Source organism: Mesoplodon bidens (assembly GCF_964165515.1).
Source record: "Mesoplodon bidens genome assembly, chromosome: 3".
In the NCBI taxonomy this organism is placed as follows: Eukaryota; Metazoa; Chordata; class Mammalia; order Artiodactyla; family Ziphiidae; genus Mesoplodon; species Mesoplodon bidens.
In genome coordinates this window covers 123,688,755-123,708,074 of record NC_138178.1, presented here as the reverse complement: position 1 = coordinate 123,708,074, position 19,320 = coordinate 123,688,755, and the positions used below count along the sequence as shown (strand labels likewise).

General features: G+C 35.2%; 1 protein-coding gene across 1 annotated transcript in view; it reads right to left on the bottom strand.

Annotated features, from left to right (window-relative positions):
• Nucleotides 1–19,320, bottom strand: part of TOGARAM1 (TOG array regulator of axonemal microtubules 1) — a 77,240-nt gene that overhangs the window by 31,455 nt on the left and 26,465 nt on the right. Inside the window, exons 5-8 of the mRNA XM_081229063.1 lie at nucleotides 17,856–18,118; nucleotides 15,408–15,640; nucleotides 12,507–12,607; nucleotides 8,699–8,851 (exon numbers count right to left, since the gene is read on the bottom strand). Coding sequence (XP_081085189.1) covers nucleotides 8,699–8,851; nucleotides 12,507–12,607; nucleotides 15,408–15,640; nucleotides 17,856–18,118 — 750 coding nt within the window. The remainder of the gene's footprint in view (nucleotides 1–8,698; nucleotides 8,852–12,506; nucleotides 12,608–15,407; nucleotides 15,641–17,855; nucleotides 18,119–19,320) is intronic.

The window sequence follows — 19,320 nt, the reverse complement described above, 5'->3', positions numbered from 1 at the left end:
GATTTCCTCCTTGGTTTCATTATTTACCCACTGGTTTTTTACTACCATGTTGCTTAGTATCCATGTGATGGGTTTTTTTCTTATTTTTGTTTCTGTGGCTGATTTCTACAGTTTCATACCATTGTGGTTAGAAAAGATGCTTGAAATAATTTCTATCCTCCTAAATTTGTTGAGGCTTGTTTGGTGACCTAGTATGTCATCTATTGCAGAGAATGTTCCATGGGCACTTGAAAAGAATGTGTATTCTGGGTTTTTTCAATGTAGTGTCCTATAGATATCAATTAAGTCCAACTGGTCTATTGTATCACTTAGGATCTCTGTTCCTTTATTGACTTTCTGTCTGGAAGATCTGTCCATTGATGTCAGTGAGGTGTTAAAGTCTCCTAGTATTATTGTATTCCTGTCAGTTTCTCTCTTCATGTCTGTTAGTATTTGTTTTATATAGTGTATTTAGGTGCTCCTATACTGAGTGCATATATGTTAATGAGAGTAATATCTTCTTCTTGTATTGATCCTTTTATCATGATATAATGTCCTTCTTTGTCTTTCTTTATGAACTTTGTTTTAAAGTCTATTTTGTCTTTAGAAAATGGACTTGAGGACATGGGGTGGGCGGGCAAACCTGGGGTGAATTGAGAATAGCATCGACATACATACACTACTGAATGTAAAATAGTTGGCTGGTGGAAAGCAGCAGCATAGCACAGGAAGATCAGCTCGGTGCTATGCGGTGACCTAGAGGGGTGGGATAGGGAGGATGTGAGGGAGGCTCATGAGGGAGGGGATATGGGGACATGTGTATGCATATGGCTGATTTGCTTTGTTGTGCAACAAAAACTAACACAGTATTGTGAAGCAATTATACTCCAACAAAGATTTATTAAAAAAAGAAAAAGTCTATTTTGTCTGATATGAGTATTGTTACTCCCACTTTCTTGTTATTTCCATTTGCATAAAATATCTTTTTCCATCCCCTCACTTTCAGTCTGTATGCGTTCTTTGCCCTAACGTGAGTCTCTTGTAGGCAGCATATTGCAGGTTCTTGTTTTTTAATCCAATCTGCCATTCAGTGTTTTTTTTTTTGGTTTTTTGTGGGTTTTTTTGCAGTACGCGGGCCTCTTACTGTTGTGGCCTCTCCCGTTGCAAAGCACAGGCTCTGGACGCACAGGCTCAGCGGCCATGGCTCACAGGCCCAGCCACTCCGCGGCATGTGGGATCTTCCGGGACCGGGGCACGAACCCGTGTCCCCTGCATTGGCATGCAGACTCTCAACCACTGCACCACCAGGGAAGCCCCCATTCAGTGTCTTTTGATCAGAGTATTTACTCCATTGATATTTAAAGTGATTATTAATAGGTATGTACTTATTGCCATTTTAAACCTTGTTTCCCAGTTGATTCTGTAGTTCTTCTTTGTTCATTTCTTCCTTTTGTTTTTACTTTTGTGGTTTGATGATTGTGTATTATGTTGGAGTTCCTTTCTTTATGGTTTTTGTGAATCTATGTACGTTTTTGATTTGTGTGATAAACTTGCTGGGTAGAGTATCCTAGGTTGTAGGTTTTTCCCTTTCAGGACTTTGAATATATCATACCACTCCCTTGTGGACTGCAAAGTTTCTGCAGAGAAATCAGCTGATAGCCTTATGGAGGTTCCCTTGTAACTGACTCTTTGACTCTTTGTTTTTCTCTTGCTGTCTTTAGAATCCTCTCCTTAACTTTTTCCATGTTAATTATGATATGTCTTGGTGTGGGTGCTTGGATTCATCTTCTTTGGGACCCTCTGTGTTTCCTGTACCTGGATATCTGTTTCCATCTCTATGTTTGAGAAGTTCTCAGTCTCTTCAGCAAGTGGTGTTGGAAAAGCTGGACAGCTACATGTATATTAATGAAATTAGAACACTACCTCACACCATATTCAAAAATAAACCCATAATGACCTAAATGTAAGACATGACACCATAAAACTTCTAGAACAGTACATAGGCAAAACATTCTCAAACATAAATTGTACTAATATTTTCTTAGATCAGTCTCCCAAGGCAAAAGAAATAAAAACAAAAATAAACAAATGGAACCTAATCAAACTTAAAAGCTTTTGCATAGCAAAGGAAACCATAAAGAAGATGAAAAGACAACCTAGGGAATCAGAGGAAATATTTGCAATTGATGTGACCAACAAGGGTTAATATCCAAAATATACAAATAGCTCATAAAATTCAGTATCAGAAAAACAAACTCAAAAAATGGGCAGAAGACCTAAACAGACATGTCTCCAAAGAAGACATACAGATGGCCAACGGGCATATGAAAAGATGCTCAACATTGCTAAGTATTAGAGAAATGCAAATCAAAATCACAACGAGGTACCAGTCAAAATGGCTACCATCAAAAAGTCTACAAATATTAAATACTGGAGAGGAGGTGGAGAAAAGAGAACCCTTGTACATTGTTGGTGGGACTGTAAATTGGTGCAACCATGATGGAAAACACTATTACATGATCTGGCAATTCTGCTCCTGGGTATATATCCAGAAAAAAATGAAAACACTACTTTGAAAAGATACATGCACCCCAATGTTCACAGCAGCACTATTTACAATAGTCAAGACATGGAAAAAACGCAAGTGCTCATCAACAGATGACTGGTTTAAGAAGATGTGATATATATGTATATATTATATATATATAATATATGTATACATACATACATATATACACATACACAATGGAATATTACTCAGACATAAAAAGGATGAAATATTGCCATTTGCAGCAACATGGATTGATCTATAGAATATCATACTATGTAAGTCAGAAAGAGAAAGACAAATATTATATGCTATCACTATATGTGGAATATAAAAAATAATATAAATGAATCCATATACAAAACAGAAACAGACTCACAGACATAGAAAACAAACTTCTGGTTACCAAATGGAAATGGGAGGGAAGGGAGGAATAAACTAGGAGTATGGGATTAACATATACACACTACTATACATAAAATAGATAAGCAACAAGGATTTACTTTATAGCACAGGGAACTATATTCAATATCTTGTAATAACCTATAATGGAAAATAATCTGAAATATATATATATATAACTGAATCACTTTGCTATATATCTAAAACTAATACAATATTGTAAATCAACTATATTCCAATTAAAAAAAGAAACCTAGTTCAGACTAGGCACTAGAGAGAAAAGAAACCTTGAAACACTTAAGGAGTTTATACATGCCAAGGTTAAGAGTGGGAAAGATGGCACTTCCTTGGTGGTGCAGTGGTTAAGAATCCTCCTACCAATGCAGGGGCCATGAGTTTGAGCCCTGGTCCAGGAAAATCCCACATGCCACAGAGCAACTAAGCCTGTGTGCCACAACTACAGAGCCTGTGCTCTAGAGTCCACGAGCCACAGCTACTGAGCCCACATGCCACAATTACTGAAGCCCGCATGCCTAGAGCTCATGCTCTGCAACGAGAAGCCACTGCAATGAGAAGCCCATGCACCACAACGAAGAGCAGTCCCCACTTGCCATAACTAGAGAAAGCCCAAGTGCAACAACGTAGACCTGACACAGCCTAAAAAAAAAAAAAAAAAAAAAAAAAGAGTGGAAAAGATATACAAGAAAATAATCACCATATGATAATCAACCAACAAAAGGATAACTTTGAAGGAAAGCTTCTAACCCCCAGGAACAGATCAAGTCAATTTTACGGCAATCTGTACTTTCTGAGGTTAACTTCTAGCTCAGTTTGTGATTATTTATTTAATTATCCTCTCTCTCCTACTAGACTGTAAGCTCTATGGGGATAGGACCTATGTCTAGTTTTGATTATCATTCTTTTCCAGAGACCGTTAGCACAGTGCTTGGCACATCGTAGGTGCTCAATAAATGTTAGATGAATGTTATAAGGCAGAAAAAATGGAAAGCAAAATATAATTAATTTAGGGTCAACTGACAGAAACATCAGGTAGCCCCAAAAAGTGTTTGGTGACAAAGAGAAACAAATCTCAGTAAATGGAACAATATGCTCCACAATAGTTCACAAACATAAAATCTACACATAAACTATTATGAGATGATTGATAATTAGACAAATCTCATGAGGAAACACATAAAAAACATATTTAAGTAGTTTAATTTCATTTATGAGAGAGGCTGACATAACACCATTTTTTTTACCTTAACAAAACAAAGCTTTATTTTTCAATCATATAATATTCATTCTTGAAACAGGGGAGAGGTTCTGCTCCATATAGTCCTTACTCAAGGACCAGGGTTCATCACCTAGAACATCATAATCATAGTGGCAGGAGAAAGATGGAAAAAGAGAATAATGAACCTGTTCTAAAGCCCTTCTACCCACATGTCACTTCTGATTACGTTTCATTGGTTAAAGAAACTCATGTGATCATCTAACTGCAAAGGGTCAGAGAAGTGTATTCCTGCTGATTAGCCAAAAGGAGAACTGGAAATAATTAATGAGCAGTGATCATAACATCATTTTTAACGTTACTTTTACTTTTTACCCTACAGTTTCTTCTAAGCAAAGAATTACTGAAAGAAATATTGCTCAAATCTCAATTCTAACATATAAAGAAAAAATATGGGGCTTCCCTGGTGGCGCAGTGGTTAGGAGTCTGCCTGCCGATGCAGGGGACACGGGTTCGTGCCCCGGTCCGGGAAGATCCCACATGCCGCGGAGCGGCTGGGCCCGTGAGCCATGGCCGCTGAGCCTGCACGTCCGGAGCCTGTGCTCCGCAATGGGAGAGGCCACAACAGTGAGAGGCCCGCGTACCGCAAAAAAAAAAAAAAAAAAAGAAAAAATATGCTTAAAAGATTTTTTGCATATGAACTATCCTTATATAATCTTTTTTGTTGTTATTTCTGTCCCATTCATTCAAACAGAGAAAGAGAAAATATTAACTCATGGAATCTAGTTTGCTAACACTCCAAGCATCCATGTTAATCACTTTCTCAAATCATTAATTGGGGCTCCAGGTTAATATGCTAGAAAATGGGCAGGTTCAAAGGGACAACCAGCAGAGCAAAGGAAGAAGAGGTAGTTCTGAGAGCTAATCCTAAAAAAGTCTGAAGTTTCTTGTAAAAGGAATCCATTCACATTTGCCACTCATTGCCAATATTTCTTTTGGAAGTTTTTTTTTATTCCTTTCAGCATTGCACTCAATATTTACTTTAATCTGATTATTTGAGGATGCAAGTTTTGTCTGATTGTGCCCAAGGCCACACTATTAGTTTTGGTTGGCTCGTTACCACTCCATTCATTTAACATGTGGCATGAACACCATTATATACAAAGCATAATAGGGATATAAAGATGACAGTATCTTAACTTTATCTTATACTACTCCAGACCAGAAACATGGGGAAAGCTTCCTAAAGAAATGGCTTTTAGCCAGTATTCAAAAAACAGACATGATCTGGACACATTAAGATTAGGAAAGGGCATCAATGCAGACCGTACATACAAACCAAGAAAACTTTTAGTATTAAGAATTTTAGAGCATTGGGCATGAAAAGTAGTGAGAGGTAATGCAAGAAAGGTAAGCTGAGGCAAGATTATTAAGGGTCTCAAAAATTATGCTACAAAGTAGGAAATTTATTCTGTGAAAACCACTCAAGGTTTTGAGCATGGAAGAGATGATGACTGTACCTTAGAAAGATAATTCTGGAAGAGCATGTAGCCTTAATTAAAAAGAACTGAAAATAAGTGACAAAATGTCTTATCACAAGGCTACTGTAATTATCCAAGGAAGAAGTAATGAAAGCCCAAATTAAACTGAAAAGAATTGGTAAGACTGGTCACTGCCTGAACTTGGAGGATAAGGAGAAGTAGAAAAGATGACTGTAGGGCTTCCCTGGTGGCGCAGTGGTTGGGAGTCTGCCTGCCGATGCAGGGGACGCGGGCTCGTGCCCCAGTCCGGGAGGATCTCGCATGCTGCGGAGTGGCTGGGCCCGTGAGCCATGGCCGCTGAGCCTGTGCGTCCGGAGCCTGTGCTCCGCAACGGGAGAGGCCACAGCAGTGAGAGGCCCGCATAACACACACACACACACACACACACAAAAAGATGACTGTAAAGTTTTAAGTCTCCGTAACTGGGAAAATGGTAATGCTGCTAATAAAAATAGATAAAAAAGGAGGAGGAGCAGATCCAGAAAGAAAGGTAAGTTTGGTTTTGAACATGTTTATTCTTGTTGGCCAGATAGACCTAGTATATGTTTGGTTTAGAGTTGGAAGTCTGAGTGTGAAGTAATTTTCTGGAGTAGAATTAACTATTGATCAAAGATACAAATTTTTTTTTTTTTTGCAGTACGCAGGCCTCTCACCGTTGTGGCCTCTCCCATTGCAGAGCACAGGCTCCGGACGCGCAGGCTCAGTGGCCATGGCTCACGGGCCCAGCCGCTCTGCGGCATGTGGGATCTTCCCGGACTGGGGCATGAACCCGTGTCCCCTGCATCGGCAGGCGGACTCTCAACCCCTGCGCCACCAGGGAAGCCCAAAGATACAAATATTTTTATGAGTCTGTTGTCCAAAACAAAAAAAGCCACTGGCAGTAAATGAACATATTCAGCAATTATTTTAAAACAATTAAATTATATTACCTTTAGGAAGAAAAGTATTTTTACACTTGATTTTTTTATATAAGAAATAAAATATGTAAGTAAATATGAAAAAACACTGTCATTCTCTTTTGTAAAAACAGTGGACAAATGATCTCTCCTAAAAAGAACAGATACTATGAATTATATTAAGGATTAAATTTTAAGAAATTTACCAAAAAAACAAAAACAAAAAAACAAAAAAAAAACACAAAAGGTTTCTAATCAATTTCCCTCTTACTGAATTTGTGTTAGCTCCATGAAAAATATACATGTCTAAAATGCCTGATTACCTGCACATGTATGACTTAAGGTGATCAGAAACAAGAGAAGTTGACCATATGATAACCAAGATGGCTACACTCAAAAAAATGACAGCTCCTTACATTTACCGGTAGGCCACAATGCTTAAATACAGGTGACTTCTATTTACTCTACTGATATATTTATACCCTTCAAAATCACTCCCTCTTTGTTTTTTGACCCACCTCCTAGAATAACAAAAATAAAAACAAAAATAAACAAATGGGACCTAATGAAACTTAAAAGCTTTTGCACAGCAAAGAAAACCATAAACGAGACGAAAAGACAACCTTCAGAATGGGAGAAAATATTTGCAAATGAAGCAACTGACAATGGATTAATCTCCAAAAATATACAAACAGCTCATGCAGCTCAATATCAAAAAAACAATAAATGCTGGAGAGGGTGTGGAGAAAAGGGAACTCCTTGCACTGTTGGTGGGAATGTAAATTATACAGCCACTATGGAGAACAGTATGGAGGTTCCTTAAAAAACTAAAAATAGAGCTACCATATGATCCAGCAATCCCACTCCTGGGCATATATCCGGAGAAAACTATAACTTGAAAAGATACATGCACCCCAATGTTCACTGCAGCATTATTTACAATAGCCAGGACATGGAAGCAAACTAAATGTCCATCGACAGATGAATGGATAAAGAAGATGCAGTATATATATATATATATATATAAATGGAATATACTCAGCCATAAAAAAGGAACGAAATTGAGTTATCTGTAGTGAGGTGGATGGACCTAGAGTCTGTCATACAGAGTGAAGTAAGTCAGAAAGAGAAAAACAAATACCATGTATTAATGCATATACGTGGAATCTAGAAAAATGGTACAGATTAACCTATTTGCAGGGCAGGAATAGACACGCAGACGTACAGAATGGATGTGTGGACACAGGGGAGGGAGGAAGGGGTGGTGGGATGAATTGGGAGATTGGGATTGACATATATACACTACCATGTGTAAAACAGATAGCTAGTGGGAACCTGCTGTATAGCACAGGGAGCTCAGCTTGGTGCTCTGTGGCGACCTAGATGGGTGGGAGGGAGGTCCAAGAGGAAGGAGATATATGTATACATACAGCTGATTCACTTCATTGTACAGCAGAAACTAACACAACATTGTAAAGCAACTATACCCAAATAGTAAAAAACAACAACAACAAAACAAAATCACTTCCTCTTTACCCTGAGGAAAAAAGTTTAAATGCAGCTGAAATAGGATCTCCGAAAAAAACAGAGCAGTCACAGAAGTGCTGCTTGCTACTAAGTTTAAAAAAAAAAAAAGGAATGTAAATTATTAACAATGGTTAGTGATAACAAAGAAGCTTCCCAGGTTCTACCACAGGGAAATTATATTCCTGTTTCCACAGTTTTACTCCATAGTTACAACCTAAGTAGGCACCTGGGAGTCTTTGTTCACATGATTTCTCCGTCGCATTTTAATGGTAAAATGTCTGTATGTGTGTGTATGCGTGTGTGTATCCTGGGGTTAAAGGTCAGCAGGGAAACCCTAGTTTTAACCTCTTGGGTAATAGCTTCCCTGCATTGGCTCCTCAGACTAAAAACCATAAATTAATATGTGAACCTATGTGTTCTCCTATTTTGCAAAATTATTCAAACAACAACACAGCAGCAGAAGGGTAAGAAGAAAAATCTCAAAACTGAGGATCCTCAGTTAGTTTTTCTTTATTGGCATGCTTACAGAGAGACACTGAATCTTAAAAATGAACTTATGAAATTTACTAACCTTTTGTATGCTTATAATGTCTTGGGTGTTCCTTATTTTGTATCTTTAAAACACTAGGTGAAATGTCATGTGACCTATCATCTTCAAAATCACCACATCCAAACCCATAGTTCACACGTTGACCAATTATGCTTACATTGGCTGTTGTAATCCCTATAAAATAAATAAAATACATAAAAACATTTATTTGAATGATATAATACCATAGGTACATATCTCTCCTCTAAATCTATCTTGGCTTCTAACCTTTTAAAAAGGTTCAATAACATAATATTAAAAATTATAACATTTCAGTAATTTTTTAAAGTTTTATCTTATTTTAAATTTTTATAATACTTTTTACCTTACTAGCAGATCAGAACATTTATTATAAGCCATACTATCACGTTTTATAAAAGAAGCTTTAAAATTACAATGACATACAAAATTCAATGTTTGAAAGAGATAATCAAATATATATATTTTTAAAACATGACAGGCATTTAATGTTTAAACGACATTTTACACTTTACAGCAAAACAGAATTTTTTTAAATCTAGAATTTTTAAACTGCTTCCTGAGAGAGGCCTATATTCTCCATTTCTCTCTTTTCTCCCACTCTCATGGTCTGGCTTTGGAGGCAATAAACTATATAGGAAAGGAGCTCAGAATCTGGAATTATGCTTCCTGGCTTTAAATCATAACACTGCCACTTAAATTGCTGACAGAAGCTGGTCAAGACACTTAAGCTTATTTGTAAAATGGGGATAATAGTAGTAGCTCTTCCAGAACCTCTGTGAGGATGGAATGAAGAAAATGTAAAGGGGTTATTAGTTCAGGGACTAGTGTACCATAAATATGCAAATGTTATATTCCTAGTTAAAAACAAATCAAACCCTAATGTAGGCCTCCTTTTAATAAATACCTAAAATTTTAATCTACATTTGAATGTTTAAACTGAACACCCTATACTAATACTTTGCAGCTGTTAAAACCACAAAACTACTAAATGGAAAATCCTAGGCAATATATATTTAAGTCACCATCCATTTTTATGTATTGCTGCCATGTAAACCATTAAGTAATAACAATAAAATATAATTTGTTTTTCATACTGTTGAGGGTATTTTAATAAAAACAGGACAGCAGGGAGAGGAGGTGGCTGGTGGCCACTGGGCTAGAGAGTACTGCAGAGTATAGGGCACTAAGTCAGATTCATTGAGAAAGATTTAAAAAATATCTGCTATTAAATGATAGAGACCTTCTGGGAGTAACATGGATACCTTTCTAAATTCTTCTTAATTTTGATAGTTAATTCATAAAGTAAGCCTCATAAAGATATTGGCTTTGGATGGAAATGCTTTCTACTAATAGTTGATACTAACGTAAAGCTACAGGAAAAAAGTTTGCTACAACAACATTCAGGAAATTCAGCACAATGTGCTATAGTAGGTAGTAGTGGAATCTATGTGGAAATCTTTATTGGAAATGCTGATGTGAAGACAGATGAATTTATAATTTTTACGTAACTATTTTTGTTTTTATCTTCAGGTAGTCCTTATTCTGAGCATTACCATTTTTATGTTTCACTAATTAAACAATAAACTTGTAGAAATCACTTGCTTACTGAAAACAAAACAAACCCTACCCAAATAAACAAAAAATGTAAACCCAAATTTATAAAATCCTAAACCATTAGCAACTTAACATTTTGGAAGCATATTAAATTTAACCAAGAATATCTTACAATAAATACAATAATAGTGTTTCTAAAACTTGATCCTAGAAATATCTAACTTATTTGTTAAAAATACAGATTTCTAACTCTGAAGATTGATTCAGTAGGTATAAGGTGAGGCCCCAAAACCTATATGTTATATGCATTCCTAGTGATTCCTAGGATTAGGCAAGTTTGAGAAACACTGACTATTAAACAAGTTTGGGAAACACTGAACATCGCATACAGAAGCGTGTATTACTGTAAGACCTATCACTCCACTAAAATTTAAATGACTCACAAGGTTATACAACTAGGGTCAGAGGGAAACTCAAATCTCGGTTTTCTAAATCTACCCTTTTCTAATTCCAAGAATATTCTTCCAAAAGAGGGTTCCATTTTTATAAACTAGATACAACCTGGCAACAAAGTCTCTTCAAACTTAAAAAATTATTTGTAAAGTAATAAATAATTTATTAGGATAATCAGCCTTAAAAAAGAATTAAAGAATAAGTTTATGTATTATATTTCTTTGGGTCTTTCCCTTTAGGAGAACAAATACTTACCAAGTGCCCACTATGCACTAGGTACTTTATATATGTTATATACTTAGATCTTCACTACCCTTCTCAAGGTTTACATCATCAGATGAGGCAACTAGTTTCAAAGCAATTAAGTAACTTGCACAGAGCAAGAATATGATTATTAAAATATCAAACTGGGATTCCAGCTGGGGTCTTTCAGACTCCAAAGCACATATACTATTGCCTTCCTGTGCCTAGTAGAATAACTATCTCTTAGTCTAACACACAAGCTTTGTGGAAGCCAGTATACCAGACACACATAGCTGAGTTGGGCTTTTATAACTATCACAGGCACTTGTTGGCAATCAGGGGTAAATAATCTCTGGGGATCAAGAATCTGAGAGTCCAAAAAAGTAAAATAATTGCAATACCACTATAAAAATGTCAGTGCAAAATGTAATGATATTACAAAAGAGGTAATATCAATTTTATTTGTGAATTGGTAAGGCTTCCCAGAGAAAGCAACTGAGTTGTTTTCACAGCTGAATGGGGTGTGGTGTGGATTTCAGAGGTCATCCAGAAGAAACAGTATGTGCAACTGCAAAGAGATAGGAAATGGTACTGAAGGTAGTCTGATTTAAGTGGATCACAACATACAAAGCAGGAAATGAAAATGAAGCTGGAGATGTCTGCACGGCTCTGATCAAAGAAGAATGCTCTGAATAAATTTAGGCTGGGCAATATAGTCAGTTTTGCATTATGGGAAAGGGATTGTAAGTGGACGAGACTGAGCTGGAGAGAAATGTTAGGTGGCTAGGTAAAAAATGAGTAAGAGTGATAGTGGGAACTAAAAAGAGATGAAATTAAGATATATTTAGGAGGAAGAAATTTAAAATCTTAGCAAACAGTTAGATACACACACAGCTTTTTAGGAAAGTAATTATAAGGTAAACCTTAAGGTTGTTAGGACTTTCACACTGAGATCATGCAAAAATAAATATCATATCCCAACTTGCTACAATTAATTCATAATTCAATAGTTTTACAAATCATAAAGAACATATAGTTCCCATCCTAAATTGATCAGAATTCAAGTATTTTTCTAATTTATTACTAATACCTGAATCTATTTTCTAAGAACTGCTGTTATAAATTAGTGATTTCCAGGTTAGTTTGCAAAATGCATAACACAAGATATTTACACTAGTTAAATATTATTTTTAAAAGAAATTGTCTTTTGTGGCCCCTGGTGGTTTCTAAACTATGCTGCACTTTAGAATCACCTAGAGAGTTCTCAAAAACTTTGATGGCCAGGTCACATTCTGTATCAATTAAATCAAAATGTCCTGGTGTAGGAGCCAGAACGGGTAACTTATGGGTTTAAGGGGTATCAATTATTCAGGTAAGTATTTTTTCTTCCAAGAATAATAAGTATTCTTGCCAAAATGGCCTTTTAAGGAGTTAAGAAGATGGTTAGTCTTAATTAGTAATGACAAAATTCTAAATCTAAATTACATTTGCCATCATTTTTTAATCATTTAAAAATCATACTTTCTATAAAACATATTTATAAAACAGTCATAAATACCTGCACTGGGGCTTTGTTCAGCTACCTGAGAGTTCTTATTCTTTGCAGAAGAAAGTCTTGTTAGACAAGGTTTTGATCCAAATGTTGGAAATATGTCTGACCTACAATGAAACAAAGTAATTTCAATAAACATTGAAGATCTAGAGCTATTCAGCATTCTTATATCAAACATTCTCTATACTTTTATTAACTCACTAAACTTTGATAGTGAGGCAGCAACAAGTATGATAAACTATGGCTAAGAATATTTCTTATTGGTATTCCTATTGCACCTTTTGAACTTCCAACCTTTTCAACATATGGTCAATCCTTAATTATTCATGAGAGGATTACCAAAGGAAATGAAGACACTACAATTTGTGCTGTTTAATCTTTCTTTGGGTAAGGGGATAAAAAAAACCTGACCTAAAGACAGTCCATTCCAGAACTAAGCCAAATGATTCTAATCATCTAGTATATTATCTACCTTCATACATAATATAAAAATAGGGACTTAATAATATTATAAGAGATCAGCAACAAGTGAGTTTTAGCAAACGCCGCTGTCTTCGTGGACTATTTTTTGCTATACTTTCTTGACTTTATAAAGGCCTACAGGCCTTGTTTCACAAAGAAAGTAAACTGAAGAATATTAAGTCTGTACATAAAGGGAATTTTTTAAAATCAGTAAGAGCTAAAATGCCAATAAGTCAGTGATGGATATTATTAAGAAGAGATTTTACAAAGGAGTACATTCTTAGTAGTTGGGTAGGCATATTTGTTAATTGGCCTAGTGAGAAATCAATGTTAAATATTTTAAAAGAGTAATTTCTCTAGACTAGATGACTGTCAATTTACATTTATATTGAGGGTATTTGACTTAGATGAAAGAAAATAGTTCAGTCTCTAGAAAGTGGTTCTCAATAATTTTTCCTTCCCAACCCACGTAAGGATGAAAGCTCTGCAGAAGTACTAGTGACTTTCTTTGGCCATGATTCTTAAGGCAGGATGTAAGCTGGTTGAGAATAATTGCTCTTAAACTAATAAAATAAAATGTGGAAATACTAAATTCATTAAAGATAATTCAGTCCACAAATGAGGGTATACTGAACTCCTTTCTCACGGAGTTTAATATCTGAAGAGAATAACTATGAAACAATATTGTGAATAGTGAATTCTAAATGTTATATCAACAATATAAAATGAACTTTCCTTCCCAATTGCGTTCCAGATTACTTACAGAACCTTGAAACTGTAAGAGTATGTAACATAAAATTTCACATTCATGTAAGATAAAGGAAAAACTTTAGGTCTAAGAGATAAATGTATATATTTTAAATGTCTGGTAACTTAATGTAAACATAATTCCTTCACCAGCCCACATAGCCATTCCAAATTCATTTTGTAAATATATTGCATTACTCTACATAGGTAATTACAACAAAGGAATTTCCAGTAAGAAAAAATTTCCAACTGCAAAATAAGCTGCTGTTTCAGCTAAAAAATGTGGGAAAGGAAATCATGGAATGAGACAAACCTCTCACAATGGGACACAAAAATTTGGTTTAATTCTATGAACTGCTGAAATAAAAAACCCTTTTACATTAATGTTCAACAGAACATCATCTCTCCTTGGATTATGTAATCTCTACCTATTAGAGGTTCTAGTTCACTTAAGTAAAAATAATTTAAATTTAATTTTAAATATTTACCTCTATATGTAAATATGGTATGGATAAAATCAAAGGAAAATGAAATTAAACAGACTGACAACACCAAAGGTTAATAAGGATGTAAAACAACTGGAACTCTCATACATTGCTGACAGGAGTATAAAATTGCACAAGCATCTTAGAAAACTGCTTAGCACTTATTTAAAAAGTTAAATGTCCATCTACCCAAGACTTAGTAATTCTATTCCTAGGTTTTTGTCTAAAATAAAGAGGAATACACCTGAAACACAACATTGCAAATCAACTATAGTCCAATATAAAATAAAAAATAAAATTTAAAAATAAAATACAATAAAGAGGGAAAGGATTCCCCAAAATTCTAGAATAGGGTCACAGAGATTTTCAGAAATCAAGGTAGGATCACTGTTTACGATTTAAAGGTTATTGAGGGGGCTTCCCTGGTGGCGCAGTGGTTGAGAGTCCGCCTGCCGATGCAGGGGACACAGGTTCATGCCCCGGTCCGGGAAGATCCCACATGTCGCGGAGCGGCTGGGCCCATGAGCCATGGCCGCTAAGCCTGCGCGTCTGGAGCCTGTGCTCTGCAGCGGGAGAGGCCACAACAGTGAGAGGCCCACATACCGCAAAAAAAAAAAAAAAAAAAAAGGTTCCTGAGGTAATCTGGAAAAGTTTGTCGAATTGCTATGCTGTCAGTGTGGGGTGACCAGGACTCTAATTCTAGCACTGCTGTGGTAAGGAAACTCCTAAGAGGGCTGCAAAAGCTACTGCATGGAGTCCTAAACTCACACAAGATAATGGAATAACAAAATATAAGAAATAGTTGGGTAATGGCTGGGTGGAATTTATCCATCGATTAGAGGAAACTGGTGCTGAGTTTTAAACGAAAACAGTAATATCAGCTATCGGTCAATCGTCAAAGAGTCAATGATACAGAAAAGAGCTAAAGGACAAGGAATATTAGAATAAATCTTAGATAGCCATAAGAATAAGTGGGGCTTTGGGACTAGGATTTATATTAATTTAGTTGGGGTTGTGTTCTGTCTCTCCACCACCACCCCAAACCAAAGCCAACCAAGGTAATATCTGTAAATTTTCTGTTGTCTTTTAAATGTATTTCAACGTTTCAAAAACTAGAAAATGGTCTTAAAGTTTTTTTAAAAAATATGATATTAGAGCTTCAGACTACAAATTACAGATCAGAATTCATTTAACATATCAAAAAATAAAATACATTATTCTCTTCCCCTGGGGAGTTGTTGACAGAGAAGAAGTCAAAGATTCTTGGCTGTAAACTCCACTTTCACTGTAAGAGCTGATGTTTGGAGAGGAAGATCGAGATGGAGAGTCCACAGTCAAGTCGAGCTTAATTGCAGAATCAGGGCTTTCAAGATCAGAAGTACTGCCACTCAGTTTTGCTCTTTTCTTAGCTGCACTATTACGAAGGGACCTAAGAGAGCTCTGCATCTAAAAAAAAGTAAAACAATTAACTTTACAAAATAATTATATAAGTAAAAGTTATCTTTAAATTTCAAACTCCAATAACTATACCTAGCTAGCCACTCTCCAATCCAATACTAACAAGATGGATGTAAACATATCTGTACATAGTATAAATACAGATTTCATCACTCAGGTATTTATTTATAAACAACTTCCTAGGTTATAAGTTCCTTAAGAGGAAGGATCTCAAGATATTATTCACCATGGTATTTCCAGCACTGGGTACAATGACTAATATATTGTAAAAATTCATTCATAGGTGAATCACTGAATCAGATGGTAGCACAGTTGAAGTCACAGAGGTCCATCTAACCTTAGGTCAATAGTGTGCTGATGTGGCTATTTAGAAGTTCTATGAGAAGTTCAGCAAAAAGTAATCAGCTTTCTAAATTTGAAGTTTACACCAAGCTTGCCAGTGATAGAGTTCAGAGAATAATAGATCAACGTATGTAACATCTGAAGACAAGTATTTATAAAAATGCAGAGTAGAGATCTTTATCACATATATATTAAGTTTGGGAATAGAGCCTTGAACAAATTAAGGAACTCAGAAATATACATAAGCTGTGTTTTGCTTATATTTTGATTATAACAATTATAATAGTTGATTCGATAGTACAGCCACTTCTTTAGTAAATCCTTGGAAGGTTGAATATCCAAAAACATAAGTATCCACCTATATTTACTAATAATTATAAAAAAGAAATTACCCTTTCAAGTACCCACTAAAAGGGATATTTTTTTATTTTTTTTTGCAGTATGTGGGCCTCTCACTGTTGTGGCCTCTCCCATTGCGGAGCACAGGTTCCAGACGCGCAGGCTCAGCAGCCATGGCTCACGGGCCCAGCCGCTCTGCGGCATGTGGGATCTTCCCGGACCGGGGCACGAACCCGTGTCCCCTGCATTGGCAGGCGGACTCTCAACCACTGCACCACCAGGGAAGCCCTAAAAGGACTATTTTTAAGTTATCATAAAAAACAATATGTAGGATCAGATGAAATTTATGAGTTACACAGGAAAATGCCTCTTCTGTAAGTTTGTTTCCTGTAAATAAATTCCCTTCATAGTACCACTGGACTATGACTGGAAAAACAAAAGAAAAAAGAAAAAAACAAGAAAAGATTTTACAAGCCATTAGAAGTTGGAATGACTAATTAATTCATTAAGAACTAATTTTGATTCTTTATAAGTTAGTTTTACACATGCTTAATGTTAAAGAAATGCTTTTTAAATGAATATGCATTAATTTTTTTTGAGCAAACTATCAGTACATGATGCCTTACGTCTTAAAAACAGGCTAAAATAAGACCACAAAATATCATCATTGGGTGTTTCAGTTTACATATTTAATGTAAAACACTTTTCAACCTGACATCAGGCAAACTGAAATGATAAAAAGGAAGCATCTGTGGAAATAGTGCTCTGAATCCAAAGTAACATAGCAGCCACATCCCTTCTCTGGCATAATCAATATGTAGAGTTATCATATTGGCAATACATTTTTATAGTATAAATGGAGTGATCTAGGATTCAAAGATGAAAATACAATATGATGTCAATTTCATAAAGATAAATAAACTTGCACGTATGCACAAGGGACATGCTCAAGAATGTTTACTGCAGCATAGTTTGCAATAGCAAGACTAGAAATAAGCCAAAATCAATTATATGAATACATTATAAATATATCAAAATACTACTATATCAATATAAAAAGTACATAAATACAAAAAACACACAAACTAATGGTAACAGTGGTGCCTCCAGTGAAGAGGAAAGAGAAACTGGATTGGGGAGGGAACTATGTTATGTTTCATTTATTAAAAAAGTAGGAAACAAAAATGACAAATTGTTCATTTGGTAGGGGTTAGTGCATGGGTATATTGCTATATTATCTGTACTTTTAATTTGAAAAGGAATAATATATGCACAGAATACTGGAAGGGAAGACACTAGAGTGACAGTGATAAATTATTCTGGGTAGTGGAATTTGGTGTGATGAATTTTCTTCTTAATACTTCACTATAGTTTCCACGTTTTCTATTGTGAACATAAAATATTTTTACAAATAAGACACCATGTTATATGATAAAAAGTACTTGATTTTTCCTTAAATAACAACTATTATTTATAGACAATTACAAGCATTTAAAAATTACTGAAAATATTTGGTTCTAACCTCTTCTTGATCCAAATCTTTATCCCTGATATTTAATTCTGAAAGATCAATTTTAAGACTATCTTTTTCACTCTTCCAAATGTCTTCTGGCTCTTTCTTTTTGGGTCCCACTGTACTTAAATCAGCTTTATCAGGCAAAAGGCTGATACCCCGTGGTATGGGAGGTACAGGCTTGGTCCCATTTAAGCCTCGTCGGGAAGATGGTGATCTCACCAAGGCAGGTGTAAGTTGAACTGGAGAAGGTTTCTCTTGAGAATTTTCTCCTGCATGAAAAAGACATATTTTACTTTTTTTTTTCGACTTCAAGTTGAAAAACAGTTATCAATAGCATTAAAATCACAAGTGTTTAGGATTAGGTGTTTTTAAATTAAAAAGCACATTATATTTTACTAGAAATAAAGATTGCTACTTCTTAAGATGAGATAAAAATATCAGTGTCCCCTAACAAGTATAACAAAAATGGACCACCTAAAATCCTTTCATATCAAATAAAAATATTATATACCAAGTGAATCTTTTTTTTTTTTGGCCGCGCTGCATGTCTTGTGACATCTTAATTCCCTGACCAAGGATTGCACCCGCACCCTTGGCAGTGAAAGCACAGAGTCCTAACCACTGGATCGCCAGGGAATTCCATGAAATTTCTTCATACACATCATCATGATTAATACTTGTAAAGTCCGTAATAAGCTAGAAGGGTTAATTATCTGGCTTGATATAACTATGTAAGCAACACTTGAATGACTACTATGTGCAAAGCAGTAATACTGGGCACTAGGGAGAACAAGTTGAATAATGTCTCAGCTTTCAATACAATATCTGATTTTGGAGGAAAGACAAATACAGAAATAAATTAAAGAAGAGAATGACGACAGTGCTGAGAGAAAGTAATAAAATCGGCTGACTATGCAATAAATTGACCTTATGATTATAAACTGGAACATTTGCGTTGTAGGGTAGTTTAAAGGTGAAATATCTGACCTCAGGGGCTAGGGATAGAAAAGCATTTGGGACATGGGGCTTGCCTTTAATAGACTTCTTATTTTGAGACTGAATCTGTCTTAAGTAAGCTAACATGCTAATTTTATGATTTTAGACTGGGCTATTGTTAAGAAAAGAATATTTTAGTTAATAACAAGTAGTAGAAAAACCATCAAAATAATTTTAACAGAGATGTAATTTTAACAGAGAGTAGTCAATAAATGTTGAATAAATACTAGACATTATAGTAAATATATGAATGATATTTTATATTTGTAAAGCTAAAACTTGTTAGTAGGATCTCAGGCTGTTCCTGTTCATGTACATTATAAAGCATTATTATTTGTTTAGTTCCGAAAAAGGATTTTGAAGTGCCAATATAAGAAAAAAAAGAAATGAGAATTTCAATTGAATTTTATATTACACATTTGATCTATTTAATATTCTGTTAAAAATTTCTTAAATATTTACTAATTCAGAGAAA